The 18,087-nt window shown below is 54.3% G+C and overlaps 5 protein-coding genes across 5 annotated transcripts; 2 read left to right on the plus strand and 3 right to left on the minus strand.

The window, feature by feature from the left end:
* Positions 1-940: 940 nt before the first annotated feature.
* Positions 941-2,350, plus strand: CGCA056_v014768 (uncharacterized protein; the record flags this gene model as incomplete). The annotated part of the gene is made up of 2 exons (XM_037330010.1): positions 941-1,454; positions 1,587-2,350. The coding sequence occupies 2 exons, from the start codon at positions 941-943 to the stop codon at positions 2,348-2,350; spliced, it is 1,278 nt and encodes a 425-aa protein (XP_037171512.1).
* A 180-nt stretch (positions 2,351-2,530) lies between these two features.
* Positions 2,531-7,098, minus strand: ZRA1-2 (ZEB2-regulated ABC transporter 1; the record flags this gene model as incomplete). Its single annotated transcript, XM_037330011.1, has 3 exons — positions 2,531-4,224; positions 4,278-6,348; positions 6,406-7,098. The coding sequence occupies 3 exons, from the start codon at positions 7,096-7,098 to the stop codon at positions 2,531-2,533; spliced, it is 4,458 nt and encodes a 1,485-aa protein (XP_037171629.1).
* Positions 7,099-9,103: 2,005 nt separating this feature from the next.
* terJ-3 (Efflux pump terJ) lies at positions 9,104-10,806 on the minus strand (the record flags this gene model as incomplete). Its single annotated transcript, XM_037330012.1, has 3 exons — positions 9,104-9,887; positions 9,960-10,484; positions 10,538-10,806. The coding sequence occupies 3 exons, from the start codon at positions 10,804-10,806 to the stop codon at positions 9,104-9,106; spliced, it is 1,578 nt and encodes a 525-aa protein (XP_037172196.1).
* A 2,330-nt stretch (positions 10,807-13,136) lies between these two features.
* CGCA056_v014771 (Uncharacterized protein) lies at positions 13,137-16,245 on the plus strand (the record flags this gene model as incomplete). Its single annotated transcript, XM_037330013.1, has 3 exons — positions 13,137-13,372; positions 13,428-13,719; positions 13,774-16,245. The coding sequence occupies 3 exons, from the start codon at positions 13,137-13,139 to the stop codon at positions 16,243-16,245; spliced, it is 3,000 nt and encodes a 999-aa protein (XP_037172197.1).
* A 1,223-nt stretch (positions 16,246-17,468) lies between these two features.
* Positions 17,469-17,848, minus strand: CGCA056_v014772 (uncharacterized protein; the record flags this gene model as incomplete). The annotated part of the gene is made up of 2 exons (XM_037330014.1): positions 17,469-17,610; positions 17,664-17,848. The coding sequence occupies 2 exons, from the start codon at positions 17,846-17,848 to the stop codon at positions 17,469-17,471; spliced, it is 327 nt and encodes a 108-aa protein (XP_037172198.1).
* Positions 17,849-18,087: the final 239 nt, after the last annotated feature.

The raw sequence follows: 18,087 nt of genomic DNA on the forward strand, positions 1-18,087 counted from the left end.
GAACCCCAGCTTGGCAAGCCCCAGTCCTGTTGGTGCTCAATCACACAGCACCAACAAGTCGACCCCCAGTTAATACGACAAGCCCCACGGAATACATCATTCTGTAAAATGTCGTCAGCTGACCCAGAAGAAAAGAGGTGATCCGGCAGTCGGGAACCATTTCCTCCACCGGTAGCTCCGTTCACAAACCGCGACATGGCGTCTTCTCGGCCGAACTCACATGCATCCTTCCAGATTCCTGACGACATCAGACGCCATGTAAATCCATTCTATGGCCGCAGGACTAATGGGTGTGATACGTGCGGCTTCAAGCCAGAAAGTAGCTCGAACCTAAGTCGTGAGCACGGCCTAAGAACCTGGACCCATGCTTCCCTATACTGCAACTTCTGTCATCTCATCGTCGCTCTGCACGATGAGCTCAAGAAAAAACACGCAATCGACTTTGCAGACCTTGAAAAAGGCAAAATCGCCGTGTACAGTCGCAACAGTCGCGACGGCCGCAAACAACTCCTCCTGGGCCCCAATATCCCGGACGTGAACACGCCTCCAGCTGAACGGGAGACAATCATCTTTTATAACTTTCCCGGTACGTTAATTATTTATGAAGGTTTTGCTGCAAGGGAACTTGGCATAAATGTACGTTGTACTTATTCTTGAACTAGATTCTCGGTTTCCGTGGAAGGGCATCCCTTATGACCGTGACATGTCGGACACTGCTGGCTCAGAAGAATGCCTCCTTCTCTTGAAACATTGGATGGAAAATTGCCAGGCTTCACATACCGATTGCCCACCTTCAGATCACCCTCTGCCGACCAGAGTCCTCGATGTCACCACCAGCCCCCCAAAGCTTGTCATCACGGCAAACCTGTCGCAAAAAGACGAAAAATACATCGCATTGAGCCACTGCTGGGGGCCGTCTCAGCCACTCAGAACCTTGAAGATGAACATCGGGCTGCATCAAGACGGGATCGATCTCAGCAGCATGCCACAAACCTTCAAAGATGCCGTCGCCGTGACACGATATCTGGGCATGCGATATATCTGGATCGACTCCCTCTGCATCGTGCAAGACGACGTCCTTGACTGGGAGTGCGAAGCCGCCAGGATGGCTGACGTGTATGGCTATGCCTATCTGGTTCTGGGCGCATCATCTGCATCTGACGGTACGAAGGGCTTCTTGGGCCGCCGCCATTACTCCAGGGGCGGCGTGACGGTTCCCTGCGCAGCGAGTCCGCGTAAATTCAGCAAAATCCACTATCGGCCGGTGTTGGACCACAGGAAGGCGCTGTTCTCCGCAAACTTTGACGGTCCATTGTCAGAGCGAGGATGGGCATTCCAAGAGAGGGCTCTGGCAAAGCGCTTCGTTTCTTTCGGCGAGTTCGAGCTCCAGTGGGCCTGTCGCTCGCTTGAAGATTGCGAATGTGACGAATTCGACCTCAGGAAATCCCAAGTAGGTATAGAAGGGGATAACAGCTGGAGGTTTAGGGGTTCGGTGGGAATACACGCCAAAGGAGACGGAATGTCGACGCAAGATGCCCATTATTTCCATCGTCAATGGAGGAAATCGGTTATCTCACCCTATTCAGGGCGTAAGCTTACCTTCCAAGCGGACAAGCTGGTCGCTTTGTCGGCGATCTCCCGAGTCTTCCAAGAGCGGGTGGACGACGAGTTCCTCGCAGGATTGTGGAGAAGGGAACTGGTTCATGATCTAAGCTGGAACAGATCTCGGGTAGAAGAGTCGAGGGAATGCCTTGGTGCGCCGTCATGGAGTTGGGCTTCTATCGACGGTGCCGTTTCCTGGTGGAAATCCTCCTTCGTTGAATCACTGAGACATATGGAGCCGTGCCAAGTTATCGAAGCAGAATGCACTGCAACCTTTCAGGTCAATCCCTTCGGGTCTATGGAAAGCGGATATGTCATCCTGGAAGGTCTTCTGATCAAGGCCACTGCAAAGTATCTCCACAATCCACCGCCGTCGCAGGAGGGCCGGCACTACTTTTTGACTGAATGGCCTGCTGGGGAGTTCTTCGTAGACTCGTTTCTAGGGACTGCCGATGTCGATCTGAATGGCGAGGCGGTCAACACTGCTGTCCGAGGCACACTTTCCAGTGCGCACCATCGACAAGAAGGGGTTGAATATCCTGTCTGGTGCTTTCTTTTGACCACGGGATACTTTGGGCGCGAAGACAAGTATGCTTACGTGCTGGTTCTCGGGAGGTCGGTCTGTCAACCAAGTGTGTTTGAAAGAGTTGGGCTGATGATTCTCAAGTTGGGCAAGGAATCATTGCCGAGCTTCCTTTCGCCAGGATTCTTTTCAAATTGGCGCAATGAAAGAGTTACCATCATTTAGTATAATTGTAGGGCACATGAGTGAAGAAAGCGTATAATTGAAAGTCTTGTTTATTCTATACTTATGATGGGATACCTCCTTGAAAAGCAACGCTCGCTACATGAATTTGTAAAAGACTATTAGAGTTTAAATCTGGACAGCTTATGTCCTCATTGATCTGTATTCATTCCAGGGCCGCACTCATTGGGTGGCGGGACCCTTTCCCTTGGACTCCTTTTTCGTCTTGGACGAGCCAGAGTTCCACTTCTTGACGCGGACAAGGTAGTACGACACAACAGCGACGAAGATGTTGAAGAAGATGAAGGCCCACATGATGCCAAAGTTGCGCCAGCGCTCGTCGTAGAAGATGTTGCTGCCGGAGAGGTACTGGTCAGCGTTGCTGAGCGAGCAGTACCGGCACGACTCGGTGGCGTCGGGGTTCTGCAGCTGGCCGGGCGCCATCTTGAGGTAGTCGGCGAGGTACTCGCCGCAGGTCTGGTTGGCGGGTGGGTTGAAGACAGAGGTCTCGTCCGCGGAGCAGGTGACTGGGCGGCCGTGCAGCTGGGTGGAGACGATGCCGGCGACCCAGTAGGTGAAGGGGGAGACGCGGTACATGAAGATCCAGAAGCCGGGGAGGGCAGTGGGAGACTGCAGGACACCGCAGAAGGTCAGGCTCATGAGAACGAGGAGGGTGACGACGCCGGAGGCGGTGAGGGCGTCGGGGAAGGCGGCGATGGTCATGTGCGCGAAGGAGGAGGCGTAGACGAGGAGCTGGATGGCGAAGAGCAGGACGGTGACCTGGCGGACGGAGCTCTGGATGCCGATGACCGGATAGTAGAAACAGGCGAAGATGAGGATGCCGGTGACGATCTGGTAGGGGATCTCGACGATGATGTTGGCGAACATGAAGGCCTTCCAGGAGTAGGCCTTGCTGGGGCGCTCGCGGACCTCGTAGAGGGAGCGCTGAGTGACGAAGTGAGGCTGGATCTGCTGCACGATGGTGGAGAAGATGGTGATGATCATGAAGACGGCGAAGACGACGTTCTGCATGCCGGCCATGGTACCGTTCGCCTTGTAGAAGGAGAAGCCGACGAAGAGGCCGGCGGCGATGCCGAGGACGAACTTGGCGAAGACGTAGTTGGGCATGCGCCAGTATTGCTGGAAGACGCGGACGGTGACCTCGGTGAGCTGGGTGGTGAAGGGCATGGCGAACTCGGAGTGAGCGCCAGCTTCCTCGGTGCCGGCGACCTGCTCGTTGACCTTCTCGAGGTGGATGCGCTCGAGTTCAGCAGAGACACCAGTGCGTTCTTCGCTCGACTTCCAGACGCTGTGCCAATCCTCTCCGCGTGAGTTGGTTCCGTTGTTGACAATCTCAAGCATGTACTCGGCAGGGTTCTCATCGTCGTCACACTTGCGAGCACCGTGGGACTCGAAGTAGTTCAGAAGAGTACGCGAGTTGTCGCCGATATCGCCAAAGTACACAGTCTTACCGCCACGGGCAAGGAAGAGGAGACGGTCGAATTGCTGGAAGAGGATGGCGCTTGGCTGATGGACTGTGCAGAGGACGGCTTGGCCGGCGTCGGCAAGCTTGCGGAGGAAGGCGCAGATGGCCCAGGAGCTCTGGGAGTCGAGACCACTAGTAGGCTCATCGAGGAACAGAAGAAGCTTAGGCTTAGCTGCGAGTTCGACGCCGATGGTGAGGAGCTTGCGCTGCTCGACGTTGAGGCCTTCACCGGGAACACCGACGACGGCGTCGGCGAAGTCGCGCATGTTGAGCATGTCAATGACCTCCTCGACGAAGGCGTACTTCTCCTCCTTGCTGACTGTCTTGGGCTGACGGAGCATGGCGCTGAAGCGCAAGCTCTCGCGGACGGTTGCGGTAGCTAAGTGGAGATCTGGGAGATGTTAGCAATCATGCGTGAGTGAGAGTGAGGAAGATGCTGCTTACCCTGCTGCTGAACGTAGCCAGTCTTGCGCTGGAAGCTGGCGTCGAGAGGCTTGCCGTTGACAAACATGTCACCAGTGATGACACCCATAGTAGTGCGCTGAGCGAGAACATCGAGAAGAGTAGTCTTGCCGGCGCCACTGACACCCATGAGAGCGGTGAGAGTTCCAGGCTTGACCCAGCCGTCAACGTGATCAAGTAACCGACGGGGCTCTCCCTTGATCTCAATGTCGTAGACGACGTCCCTCCAGGTGAAGATGTCCTTCTGGGGCGGGATGGAGCTAACGTTGGCTTCGGGCTCGCTGTTCTTGCTCTTGACCGGGACGGCCATCTCCTCGTTGGAAACACTGCGGTTGACGCCGTCCTGGAGGTAGGCGGGAACGTGGCCGCGCTGGAAGACGAGGACCTCGGCGGAGCTGGTGGTGGCGGAGTTGAGCTCGGTGGCGACGAAGTAGATGATCATGAAGAAGAACAGGAAAGCGAGCAGGATGCCGAAGTTCCTCCAGACGTGGGAGTAGTAGTACTGGTAGTTGGTGTTGATGAACGCGTCGCCACTAACAGTGCGCTGGCCAGCAATGGCGCCGACAGCAGAGCAGATCCAGGAGTCGCCGTTGAGCGGGGTGTACGAGGGGATGATTTCCGAGCAGGTGAACTCGCGACCGTGGAACTCGTTGGCGATGAGGATCTCGAAGGCGTAGAAGATGGGGTTGATCCATCGGATCCAGCCAAACCAGTCGACCATCTGGGGAACGCGAACGACGAAGCCAGTGTAGATGACAAGAGCCAGGACCAGGACACCAGCAAGCATCATGGCCTGCGACACGGTCTTGGTAATGGCAGCCATTGTTCTGAAGACGGCACTCATGACGAAAGTGGAGATGTAGGTGATCAGGAAGTACAGGAAGAACTGGCCAGGCTCGCGTCGCAGTCCGGCGAGGAAGTAGAGCACGAGGTTGAAGGTTGTTGCCGTGATGAACTTGATTGGGATGTCTGCGGTGATTCCAGCGATCGCTTCAGCGGCAGGATGGTAGAAGGCGTAGGAGGCGTGCTTTTCGACGATTGGACGTTGATCGTAGAGACTGTTGATCTCGGAGATGGCAGTGAGAGCGTTCATGAGGATAGCCTGGAAGAGAACAGAACCCTTGGCGTAGAAACCGGAAGTAGAGTCAGGAGTACCGTAGAAGACCGAGCCGATGATGAGAGCCATCATGAGGTTGATGACTGCAGATGTTGCTGTTGCCGACATGTCGTTCCATATCCTCTGGTAGGCGCGCTTGGTGGTCAGGCCAACTTGCATCGCCATGGAGATGGTGTAGGGAGACTTGGGGCGGACGTGCTTCGCCTGCCTCTCGTTCTTCATCTGCCGCATCTCGGTGAGAGCCTGACTGTTGGAGTCCATGGGGTAGGCCTCCTGGTGCAGCTCAATCTCCTGGCGGAGGGCGGCGTACTCGGGGGACTGACGCCAGTACATCTCAAAGTCCTCCGGCGTGCGAGGGACCTGGTTCTCCATACCCGGGCGGGCACGGCGCTCCTGGGGGTTGGTGACGGAAGTGAGGAAGTCACCGGTGGTCTGGCGCTGAGGGCACTCCCATCCCATGCGCTCGAAGTACGCCTTCGCGGCGCTGGCAGGGCCGAAGTAGATCTGGCGACCCTCGTAGAGGACGACGGCCTTGTCGAAGAGGTCGTAGATGGCCTGGGAGGCCTGGTAGATGGCGACAGCGTTGGCGCTGCCGGTGAAGTCGGACGCGAGGCGCAGAGCCTGGACGAACTTCAGGGCGGTCGCGGAGTCCAGGCCGCGGGTGCTGTTGTCCCACGCGCACATGGGGGATCCGGCGAGCATCATCTCGGCGATGCTGACACGCTTGCGCTCACCGCCAGAGACGCCGCGGACGAAGTCGTTGCCAACCTTGGTGTTGTAGGTGTGGCTGAGACCGCAGACGGCCATGACGATCTGGGCGGCCTTCTTGGACATCTCATCGCGGGTCATGCCCTGGAGTCTCTTGGAGGGTGTGCGGACGGCGGCGGCGAACTCGAGGGTTTGGCCGACGGTGAGATGAGGGAAGTGCTTGTCAACCTGTGAAAGATGCGTTAGCTAGATGTCAAAAATGAGACAGTGGATGAAGTGACAAACCTCTTGGTTGTAGACAGTCTCGCCCTTGAACTCCTTCACCATCCTCTTCTGAGGGATACCGTTGTAATGGATGACAGAGTCGTGCCCCAAGCTCAGACCGTGAAGCTCACCGGTCATGGTCTTGAGCAGGGTACTGCATCCGGATCCGGGACGGCCTAGAACGATCAGAAGCTCGCCGCTGTTGAGGAGACCATCAAAGCTGTGGAGGATTCTCTTCGGCTCCTTCTTGCCGAAGCTCAGGTGCTCGCCGATCCTCAGGGGCGCTGCGAGGAAAGAGCCCACGGTCTGCTGGAGCTGCAGTGCGGCACCTGTTCCGGAGACGTTGAGATCCTCGTAGGCGACACCGGCCTTCTTGATGCTGATACCCTCGTTGGACATCTGCTGCATGATCCTCTGCAGCCATTTTGAGAGGTCGAAGGACTTGCTAGTGGGGTCGAGGGAGGGATCGTTGGTTGCGATGTTGGAGAGTTGCGGCTCGCCGAAGCTGACGCCGCTCTGGCGCCGTGAGAGCGTGGTTGCGATTCTCTGAAGCTCTCTCCTGTCCTCCTCCTCAATCATCATGGTGTCGCGGTGGGTATCTCTCGTAGGGCTGGACAGGGTAGCATTGTCGTCTGATGAGTCGCCATTATTCTTGCCGGTGTTAATGGGGGCGAAGCCGGCCTCCCATTGATCTGATGAGGCTCTGCCGTTCATTGTGATTGAGGAGCCCGTTGAGTCTCGTGTGTCAGTTCGTTGTTGTGCCATGGTTGGGGGTGGTGTTGCCAATGGCTAAGCTCAAGTGAGCTTGGTATTATTAAGTAGTGTTTGATCTTTGAACAGTGTGGTTGGCGATCTGTGTGTTTGATGTTGATGTATTGTGTTAGTTGAAACGTTCACAGACGGTTACACTCGACAGTTGTTGATGAGATCTGGGGAAATAACAAGAACGATAGCATGAATGGGATGACTGTGTTATTATATCAAAGAAGGCAGACGAGAGAGAAGTGTGCGTTTGCGGACATGAACCAACACCGGGGCCACCGAATAAGACGCCGCAAGCCCGCCAAGCCCAGTCCATCATTCTCCAGTGCTGAAGTTTGTTGCTGGTACGCGGCCGAGTCAACAATCGACTCAAGCTGTGTTGTGTGTGTGCGGAGTTCGCAGAGCACCCGCCCGACCGCCGGCCCCGGTGAAGTGGCAATGAGGTCATGCCCCTGTAGTTCCCGCCCGACGACCCTTCTCACCACCCCGAAACTGTTCCATTTGCGGGAAGGGCTGGATATGTCAGCCCGTCTAAAGTGTGTGTACATCTGTATGCGTGGGTGGTCCCGTCTTCTCCTGTGGCACGGTCTGTAGGCTGGCCGCTCCCGCGTTCCCAGCACCATGGATTACGGTCCGGGCGGGGTGTTGAAGGCACAGCTCGAGTCCGCAACCCGTCGTCGGGGAGCTCCAAGGCCCCGAGAGGTGCTTACCGTAAGCCACGCAGGAGCCGCGCCGCGGCCCCAGAGACGAGTCAGGGTCGTTGGCTAGGCCTGTTGCGGCGGTGCGATCTGCTGGAATTCGGCCGAGGTGTCCTGAACTGTGTGAACCATGTTCCGATTGCATCATGGTGGCCCCCCATTAGGCATTAGCCCACGGCACTCGTAAATATGACTGGCTAGTGGATTGTTCCCCTTTTCTCTCTTTGGTCCGTAAGTCCGTATATCTCTCTGCCCTGCACTGCTCGTAAATCTTGAGTTGCAGTGATTTCCACTTTCCGCTGGCGGACCCTCTTTCGGGAGATTCGCGTTCTCGGCAGGGCTGTTGCTGTTGCTGCGGCTGTCAAATACGCACCGATGTTATGAGGCTTAATAATAATTGAATCTCCCCGACTGCGGATTTGACTGGTTTTTTTGCAGTGGATCCGTCGGACTTTGGGGGAGATAGGGGTTGCGATTTGTAAACAAGCCAGATCACTTTGCTTACCATGTACGAATACAATTTTCCACTGAAAGGGCTCCTCTTTCTCCCCCCTTTTCGCAGGCTGGCTCTAGTCACTAAAGTCGGAGTTTAACATGTCGGGCTCCGGGATCACTATCAAGAGTCCGATCTCTCACAATGACGCCAGTCCGCAGGTTTAGCACGACGCATAATGTTGAACGGCCAGATCCATATTTACGAGACTAACAGCTAGCTAGCGGAAACAACTCTCCAGTATCACTGCGTGTTTCCACGTGCAGTTCATGAGACGGTTCATAATTCTAGATCTATTCCCCCCCTTATCTCCAGCCCCATCCCGCCTGTGTCCCTTTTCCACAGCTTCGGGCTCTCGAAGGCATGCGACCGGCTGGTGGAAACTTAGGCCGCTGAGTCAGTCTGTCCACCTTCGACCGCTTTCGCCGCCAGCAGCACGCGGATCCTCCCCGCACCGACACGCGGAACTCTGAGAAAGATCTGCTGGGTTGGCCCCGGCCCGACTCCCAAGCTTTCTTAGGACGCGATTCCAGAACAGCCCGTTGACGTGTTTTGCTCTCAGAATTTTGGTAAGCATTCACACCGTCGCCTTGGCAAGCATCAACTCCGCACACCGAGTAGAGTAGAGTTTGCACTGCGTCACTGAAACTTTGGCTATTTCGTCCGGATTTCGCACTGAACGGCCCCCATCCCCTGAATTGGGCGATGATGAGGAGAATAGAGGTTTCCTTCGACCCATTGCTCCGGGTTCCCGTCCGCAACCCTCTCACTCCTTCTTGACACCCACTTTGCCGATCTTTCTGAGTCCCCAGATGGTCACAAGCAGGGTTGCGCCGTAGAGCGCGAAGCAGTACCAGAACGACGCCCGGTAGCCCTCGAGGAGCGCCGTTGGGCTCTCCTTGTCCGCCACGCCTGACTTGGCCGTCACGGCACTCGCAATGGCGCCCGACGACGCCAACCCCACGCTTTTGCCGATCTGGGCGATGGTGTTGTACACACCGCCCGCAACACCCTGCGTCCTCGACGGGAACAGCGAGGTGATCAGCAGGTTCGAGATAGTGAAGAGCGTATCCGCGCCGATGGCGTTCATGAACATGGCCCAGAAGATGCAGTACCAGTAGTTCCACGCCGGGTCCGCGACGGCCATCAGGATCGGGGATAGCGCCGCGAGGGCCACGGCGATGAGGATTGCGAGGTCGGCCCGGACGCGGTGCACGACGAGCCCGGCGACGACGTTGGCGAGCACGCCGCCCACCGGGGCCGGGAGGAAGCGGACCGAGGTGTCGATCGCCGAAAGCCGCTGCACGTACTGCAGGTAGAAGGAGCTCAGCTGCTCGGTCGCGTTGAAGGCGCCCCAGACCATGAAGACGCTGACGCAGATGCTGGTGAAGCTGCGGTTCTTCCACAGCGAGTTCGGGATGATGGCCGGCCGGCCGAGGCGCTCTTGCCGTTCGACCCATCCGATGAAGCTGCCGATCAAGACACCCGAGACGACGAGAAGTGCGATGTTGGCCGGCTTTTTGATGTCACTCAGGCTCTCGGTCATGACGCTGGAGGGGCGGGTTAGTTTGTCTCCTCGTCTCATCTTTCGGTTTTGCCGATCGTCGCAGGGCTGGACTTACGCAAGAACATAGGAGACCATCGCCAGGAAGCCGCTCGCCAAGAACGCCCCGATCCAATCCACCTCGGTCAGGAAGCGGTTCCACGTCACCGGTTCGCGCTTGCCGATACTTGGCAGCCACTTGAGGGCAATCAGGAAGATGACGGTGTTGATGATGGCCGCGATGTGGAAGCCCCATCTCCAGCCGATGGTGTCGGTGAAGACACCGCCGACACTGAGACCGACGGAGAACCCGATGGGCTGGCCACCGCCCATGGAGGCGAACGCGATGTTGCGTCGCTTGCCTGAGGGGAAGGCGTGTGTGATGATACTGACGGCGGATGGCAGGCACATGGAGATCGCAATGCCGGCGAAGGCGCGGAACAAAATCAGCTGGATTCCCGTGTTGGCCAGGCCGCAGGCGAGGGTGAAGGCCGATTGGAGGAAGCATCCCAAGAGATAGAGTTGCCGAGCTCCAAAGAGATCGGCCATGGCGCCTGACAGGAGCAGAGTGCAACCGCAGGTCAGGGCGTACACCGAGGCAGGCCTTCACGGGATGTTAGCAATGGTTCACCGGCAGGGTGTCTCTAAGGCTCATACCAAAGCAGCAGGTTGCCTTCAAGGTTCACATCCTTTGCCATTGCAGGGATGCAGACGGTAACCACACCAGCCAAGAGGGAGCTAATTCCGGTGATACAAGTCACCGATGAGATGACAACCACCGTCTTGCCCTTGGAGATGTCTTCATGTTGAGCGTCTTCTGCGGGGAACACAGGCTGGTTGGGTCTCGATGTAATTGACGATGAGGCTGAACGCTCCGCCAGAGGCGACGCTGGAGCGTTGATAACCTCAACCGTAGTTGTCGACATGGTCAACCCTGACTCGATTCACAACGTTGCGCTTGGTTGCAGCCCGGCGGACTACCTTTTTCACCAGACAAGACGATCGCTCAGAAACTGCTAGTCCTCCAGCACCGTATCACCATAGACCCAGCGAACCGGTCGCCCGGCGTAGAAATACTTCATTGTGGAAAATTTCGACCGATGCGCCCGAGATCGGCCGAGCGTGGAGCCCCGGAAGAGCCCCATGTTCGGATGTGTAAAAATGGAACCATTCAGTCTGTAATGAGGAAAAATTACTTAATAGTTTGCGGATCCGTCAGGGTGTCACGGCTTTTAAGCATACGTCAAGGGCGCAAAGGGCGTGCGCGACATATGGCGCCAACATTTGTTGGTTTTGTAATTTCTTTCATGTCCGTCGGGGTTTTGTTCGATGGCCATGACTCAACCAAGTTGGGGCTTTCAACGCGCTCATGGTGTTTCTTGCATTCAAAGAGTCATTCACGCGATTGTTGGCGGTTAATAAAAAAGTGAGTAGAACTTGCATCAGCACGTGCTTTCCATAAAAAACTGGAACTTCAATCCTGCTTAGAAATGAGCTGGGCTTTCCTGTCTTGAAAAAAATGTGACAAGGCTGAAGGCGAAGATGGGGATATGAGTATGACTGCCACCGCGTCAGCCTGGCGGCCGACGTGGTACTGATACATCTCAACCCAAAACTTCTCAGCAGTTACATTTGGCGAATAAGGTTAGAATGTCTTTGACTTTCCTTTAGCAATATCTTTTCACAGTCGCGTCGATTACAAACATGGAGGTTGATACTGTTCATGTACTCGACACGGGACAGAAACTAAAAGGGGAAACTGCAAAGAAACCCTACAGTCGAGTAATCTTAATTAGTGAAATACATGCATTATTAGGTCTGAAGACTAGGTACTCAAGTATGCATTGCGCTAACACCCAACATCGAGAACAGAGTAACTTTAGCTAATATGATAACTCGTAAAAACAAATTGAAGCATGCCATATCTTCAAGGTCCAGTGCTGGTGGTGTCACAGGGCTTTAACAGAGATTTGGAGAGTCATAAGTCCTTTTCTATTGTAGTTAAGGAGTACGTTGATAATCTCGGGGATAGCGATGTGCGCCCATTTCGCACATGAAGACAAGCTACACAACGAGAGGGATTCGCTAATGAACCGAACTTGAAGGAAACCTAGTGTGGAGAAACAAGGCCATGATTCCTTCTACTGATACACTTCGAGTCCCCGCTGGAAAGCCTTGTATCCTCTTGTGAAATTGCGCTGGCTCCTGTACAAGTCCTACCTGATCACTAACACTAAAGACATCCATTAAGACTCAAATAAGACGATGGCCGCTCTTTCACAATTTGACAAGAGCCAGCGTCAGCTGATGAACCGGACGCGCAGAAGGCTAAAACTTGAGGCTGCATGGACTATCGCGAAGTTTACGCGATGCTCACGTGTATTTGCATCTGAATCACGACTGCATCACCATCCGAACTTATAATGATCATTACCATGTATGCCACCCCACAAGAGAGTATAACGCTGGCAGTGCGTCTTTCGTAGCAATCAAAACACCAAGCGGCGTATCATACGGATTGTCTGTAGACGTGCTTGGCCCCTAAGTGCCTGGATAAACTAGGGTTGAGCAACCAATCACATAGCTCGCCCTGGTCAAGCACGGTATTTCCTGCTTATTGGGCTGCATGAAGGATACCAAGCTTCTAGGAAGGTTGTATCGTACGCAGTCGGGCTTTTCGCACCACCCGTAATCCTGGTCTTCCACAGCAGCGGGGGCGGCCGTCGCGTTCGCATTCGTACCAGGACCCCCATGCCCCGCCGTGAGATCTGGGACGAACCTCCAATTCACCTCTTGTTTGGTGCAAAGCCCATACATCAACTCCTGGGAATCAAAGAATCGAAATTTGAAGAAAAAGTTGGCGCAGTATATATAGGCTTGGGCTATGATCAGGCGAGGCGTTCTTCATGGGCTCGCACACTTTTTAAACCTCGCCAAGGCGTCGACTTTCTGTTGTTCAAGTGGGTCGCTCTCGCGTTCGCTTTCGTACGCCACGCTAATCTCGGGATCTTGCTTCTCAACCCCGTCAAGCCTCTAACATCTGGGGATAGGATCTGATCGTTGCCCGATATGCAGAGGTCGGAATAGAGGGCTGAGACTTCTATAGAGTTCGCCCTAACTTAGCGAGATTTTTCTCTGATTGCTTTGCTTCTCCCGTGCTTCATCATATCATCCATCCGACAACATCATCACCATCGACAACAACCAGCATCCAAAGCTTCGACGACAAAGTCATTCCTGTGGCACCAGAACCAGAATGGCACAGCCCAATCCGAAATGCGACGACGAAAGTCGCGTTCAGGATGAAGCTGATGCTGAGCACCATTTCAATATTTTCAACCAGCCCAAACGACTGCCCGCCTGGCTCGATCATTTCAACGCGAAAGACCTCAAGGTCCTATTTAAATGCTCCTTGGCTGTTTGGATCCTCACTCTCTTCATTTTCATCAAAGCCACTCTGGCTGTTATCGGGCAGGCTGTGTTCTTCGGATGGTGGGATTCATGTATTCTTTTCTTTCCTCGTCCGAGGTACTGACCGTGGTCATAGTATCGTTCTCTTCATGATGCCGCCATCTGGCGTTGTCCTCATTCATATTCTGAGCGGCCTCATGATCTGCGTTGGTCTTGCAATAGGGTGGGCTTGGGGTACGATCACGATGAAAGCAGCACTAGCCACGAGGCCCCAGGCAGATTTGATGAGGCAGTTTCAGGAATTGCAACAATCGCCGAACGCAGGACAACCCGACTTTTTGCAAATCGCCATATTCGAGGGACGTCTGCTCGATGTGCGAGTCACGGCAACGTACTTCTGCATGATGGGGTTGTTTGTCTATCTGATGGTGAGTCTGGCGATAGCCTTGAGTCGATGTGTGGGCAAGCTGACAGGAAATCAGGCTCGGATACGAGTCGCCGCGCCAAACATGACACTCGTCGGCATCTTCGCCCTCATCACCGCCGATATCTACCTCACGAGTGCTCCCACGATCCCGACATTCCAAGGAACGATCCCCAAGAGCATGCTGATCCCGGTTGGAATTGCCGTGGGTATTGGTGCATTCTGCAACGTTGCCATATTCCCGCAGTCTACGTCAGAAATCGCACTGGACGGTATGGCGGACGTGTTGAGCCCCATGAAGGGTTTTGTCAAGGCTTTGACTTGGCAGCTCGCAAACCGCCAGAGCCGATTTAGTTTCGATCGACTGTTGCAGTTGAAGAGTCAACTAGCGATGGCGCACAAGAGTCTTGGGTCGTCCGTCGGATTCCTGGCCTTGGACTTTTCTTTCCGTAAATGGAGCCCTGAGGATGTTCAGTCTCTACAGGACCCGCTCCGACAGGTATCTGTTGCCTTCAATGGACTTTTGCAGCTGTTTGTTACTATGGAAGAGAAGAGTCTCAAAGCCAGCGCTCTCACCGAAGCTGCCATGGCTCTCGAGGACCAAAAGGACTCTGGTAACAAACAGCGCCCGCTCGCTTATCACATCGCCAGAGCAATCGATCTCCGCGACAGTGTCAAACATCCGGACACGGAGAAAATGCTGGATAAAACGTTAGATGTGGTATCATCAACGGCTCAGCCTTTGCTGGGTGCTCTGAGTCAAGCCCTGGACGCCATCCTGCCTGCACTCCAAGGAGCGTCTACACCACCCACCGATGTGGAACGTCAGCAAATCCTGGAATTATTGAACGAAGCACTTGTCGATTTCGAGGCATCCACACAGCAGCTTACATCTCTGCACTCACACCTATTCGATGCCGATGGTAGAGTCATTTACGACCAGAATGGCCAGGTACCTCCACTGTACGGTCTGATGGTGGGACTCTTGCTACAGGAGAGACTCATCAGCCTATCCCGGAAGACCGCGACGATGCTCGAAACAGTGATCAAGATCGACCAGTCCCGACCTCGAAAAAGCTTTTGGTTGCCAAAGGGGTTGCAACGCCTTTTTGGTCTGGGTCTATCCCAAACTGAAACTCCGAGCACAACACAGGGAGCAGTGGACTTGGCTCGAACCATGTCCACCGTCTCACGACCGGAGAAGAAGCCTCGACTTTTTAGCAGAAAGAAGAAGCTCAAAGAGAAGACCGACGACCCAAACACGGCGGCCGCACTTATCAAGAGCATGAGGAACCCTACGAGCCGAACGAGGAGCAAGCCCAGCGTGATCTTTCTGGGCCTAATCCATTGGTTCACTGACGTCGAAGGAATTCACGCTTTGCGCACGCTGATAGTGACCATCGCTTTGGCGCTGCCGGCCGTCATCCCGTCATCTGCAGGCTTTTATTACCGCGAAAAGGGATTTTGGGCCATGGTTATGGGCCAACTTGCCATCGAGCCATACATGTCGGACCTGCTGTCTGGAATCATTATCCGAACGCTGAGCACAATAGCGGGTGGCACCGTTGGCTTGGTCTGTTGGTATATCGGCGCTGGGTCTGGCCCAGGCAACCCATACGGCCTCGCTGCTGTGATGGCTGTGCTGATCATCCCTCTCATGTGGTGGAGGCTTTTCACGCCACCTGAGCACTTAGCGGCGGGTATCATGCTTGCCGCCACTGCGTACATGGTTGTTGCATACAGCTGGATCGACTCGCACGTGCCGACCTACGGCAATCCCGGTGTTGGGTATCAGATCTTCTGGCGGCGGGTTCTTCTCGTTCTCGTTGGAAACGCTAGCGCCATGCTCATCGGGCTGTTCCCTCGGCCAATGACTGGAAGTCGGCAGTATCGACATATTCTGTCCACGTCTTTACTGGGGGTAAAAGACCGCTATGCTCTGCTGGTATCGACTTGGCGCATGCCTCCTGAGGATCTCGTCCAATTCATCGAGAAGGAGACAGCCATGTGCGACGGGATCTTGGACGCCATTGGTCGGCCTATAGAACTTACCAAGTTCGAGTTCTCTACTTCCAACATCGACACCGAGACGCTTCGAAGGGCGACATACCTATGTAGGAGCATCAACGCAAGTTTGGCAGAGCTCGGTCTCTACACGACCGAGCTGCCACTTCCGCTCCGGGCTCGACTCATGTCTTCAATGAGTATCGACGACGAGAACCTGGTTGTGGATCTAATGTCAACACTATCACTTGTTCAACAGTCTTGGGATTCGGGCGAGCCGTTGCCTGCCCTATTGCCAACGCCTCTGATAGGTAGAGCTCTCAGGGCTAGAGAAGTTCAACGGGCAAAACAGGATGACTTGAATGTCCGAGAGCAGCTTGAATGCTACGAGGGCAGGCAGTTGATTGGGGCAATCAACGCCTTCACACGCTTCCTTGGCGCGGTCGATGATCTCGTGATGGTGACTAAGAAGGCAGTCGGAGAGACATCTCATGTCAACTTGGAAATATTTGGAAAGGGTGTATAATTGGGGCTGTTCAGAAATCGAGCCGTTCGGCAATTGAGGTCATATGGGGGTGATGCAGCATGAAATGAAACGTAAGCCAGCATTTGAATACACGTTAGTTAGTAACTTGAGCATTACATGTGATAATAATGTATTTAATTGTTTTTGCGCCAGTCGCGGCCACTATTTGGTATTTGCTTTGCTGGGACGAAGCCCACTACGTGATCAAGTCAGTGACTGCCCGTCATCAAAGGGGCACGTCAAGCTTGGCTTCACCGCGATCAATGTAGGTTTGATTAGGTCTGCTATTTACTCAGCGCTCTCAGTGAATACAGATTACCGTTACGCAGCGTGAACTCCCAATTTAATATCAAAAGACTACACCAGCCGCGATAGCGGATCGTACTAAAGTTGCCGGGGACTTGATGGCGGGCGGAGGTTCAAACGCCGTCGGCGATGATGGTACTCTCCGAAGTCGAGCTGCAATTCTTAGTGCGGTTGATATCTATTGAATATCATAGGACAACTGAAGGCTTGGTCTGGCAAATGGATAAATAGTTTGGATAGACGACGCTCACTTACGTCTACCATAAATTCATTCACAATTCGACATCAGATCTTGCTACACTCTTTTGTTGCGCCATCGGTAGTCAGTATTCTTATTCGTTCTATAAATATGCGATCACTCACCTTCGTTCTCGTCGTTTTCAACGTTCCGGCATTCTTCGCCGCTTGCAGGACCGTCGTGCAGCCGTGCGTAAGCCTTCCGGAGAGACTTTGTACCTTGGGGAACTTCCTTTTGACTGACAGTGTTCCAGACCAACTTCCAGACTTGTTACGCATTGGAGATGCAATCGACCTGTGCTTCCAACGAGCACGTCGGTTCTGGAAGTTGCCAGTCCACAACTTCTGCTGCTAACAGCTACGTCACGGTAAGCCATCCCTCTTTTGCATCGACAAAAAACGTGCGGCTGACGGGGAGGCCCAGTGCGATTGCTGTACCTAGAGGGAAGCGGTCTCTTCGGGGAACATGGGGTGAAAGATCAGGCATGTTAACTTGATGCAAGCAAGGCAATTTCGTCTCTCAGGAATAAGGGCAACAGCTACCAGGTCCTGTCAATATTCCGTGTATTAAGTTAAGAGATGCCCACGAAACAAGTCTGTTGGCTCTCCGTCGCGCACCTAGATCTAACAACCTGAGCTGCCCAGCTTTCTAATTTTCGAAATTTCATTCATCGAAGCGCTTATTTCCCCGGCGTAACCTTCTCCGCAAGTTTATCAAAGTCCCCTGCTGCAGGCGTCGTCGTGCCCTTTGGCTTCCCCTTCAGATGAACCAAGTAGGCCCCGACGCCAACTCCCACAGCAGCGATCGCTGCCAGGGTGGGCCTGATAGCAGTCAGTAAATATAAAAGAACCGACGTAAGTTCAGGCCAACTCACCAACTCTGCGACGCGCCGCTTTGGGGAGGCACTGGCTCTTGGCCACCCGGCCCGCCGAGGTCTCCGTCATTCGACTTGGCGCTATCCCATCTCACTTGTCTGGCTGCTGCGATGGGCATTGAGGCCCGCGGGATACTCCTCGGGATGGCTGCGCGGCGAACTGCAAGGGCTCGTGTGAACGACATTTTGACCTGATATTGCTGTCAAAGGTGCGAATCGGAGTTGTTTTCCGAAATGGATGGTCTTTTTGGAATAGATTGGTCGGTGAAGCAGTGTTGTCAACAGGATCGGGCAAAACCAATCACGTTCAAAATAATTTGATCAGAAGTTGAAATCGCAATGTTGTCAATGGTGGTGACGACCCATTTCACAAGGGGTGCCGTGAGCCGCGAGTGCGTCATAGGTACATCATCTCCAAACTGTC

This window comes from Colletotrichum aenigma (assembly GCF_013390185.1).
Source record: "Colletotrichum aenigma strain Cg56 chromosome Unknown KSG_Cg56_contig10, whole genome shotgun sequence".
Taxonomy (NCBI): Eukaryota; Fungi; Ascomycota; class Sordariomycetes; order Glomerellales; family Glomerellaceae; genus Colletotrichum; species Colletotrichum aenigma.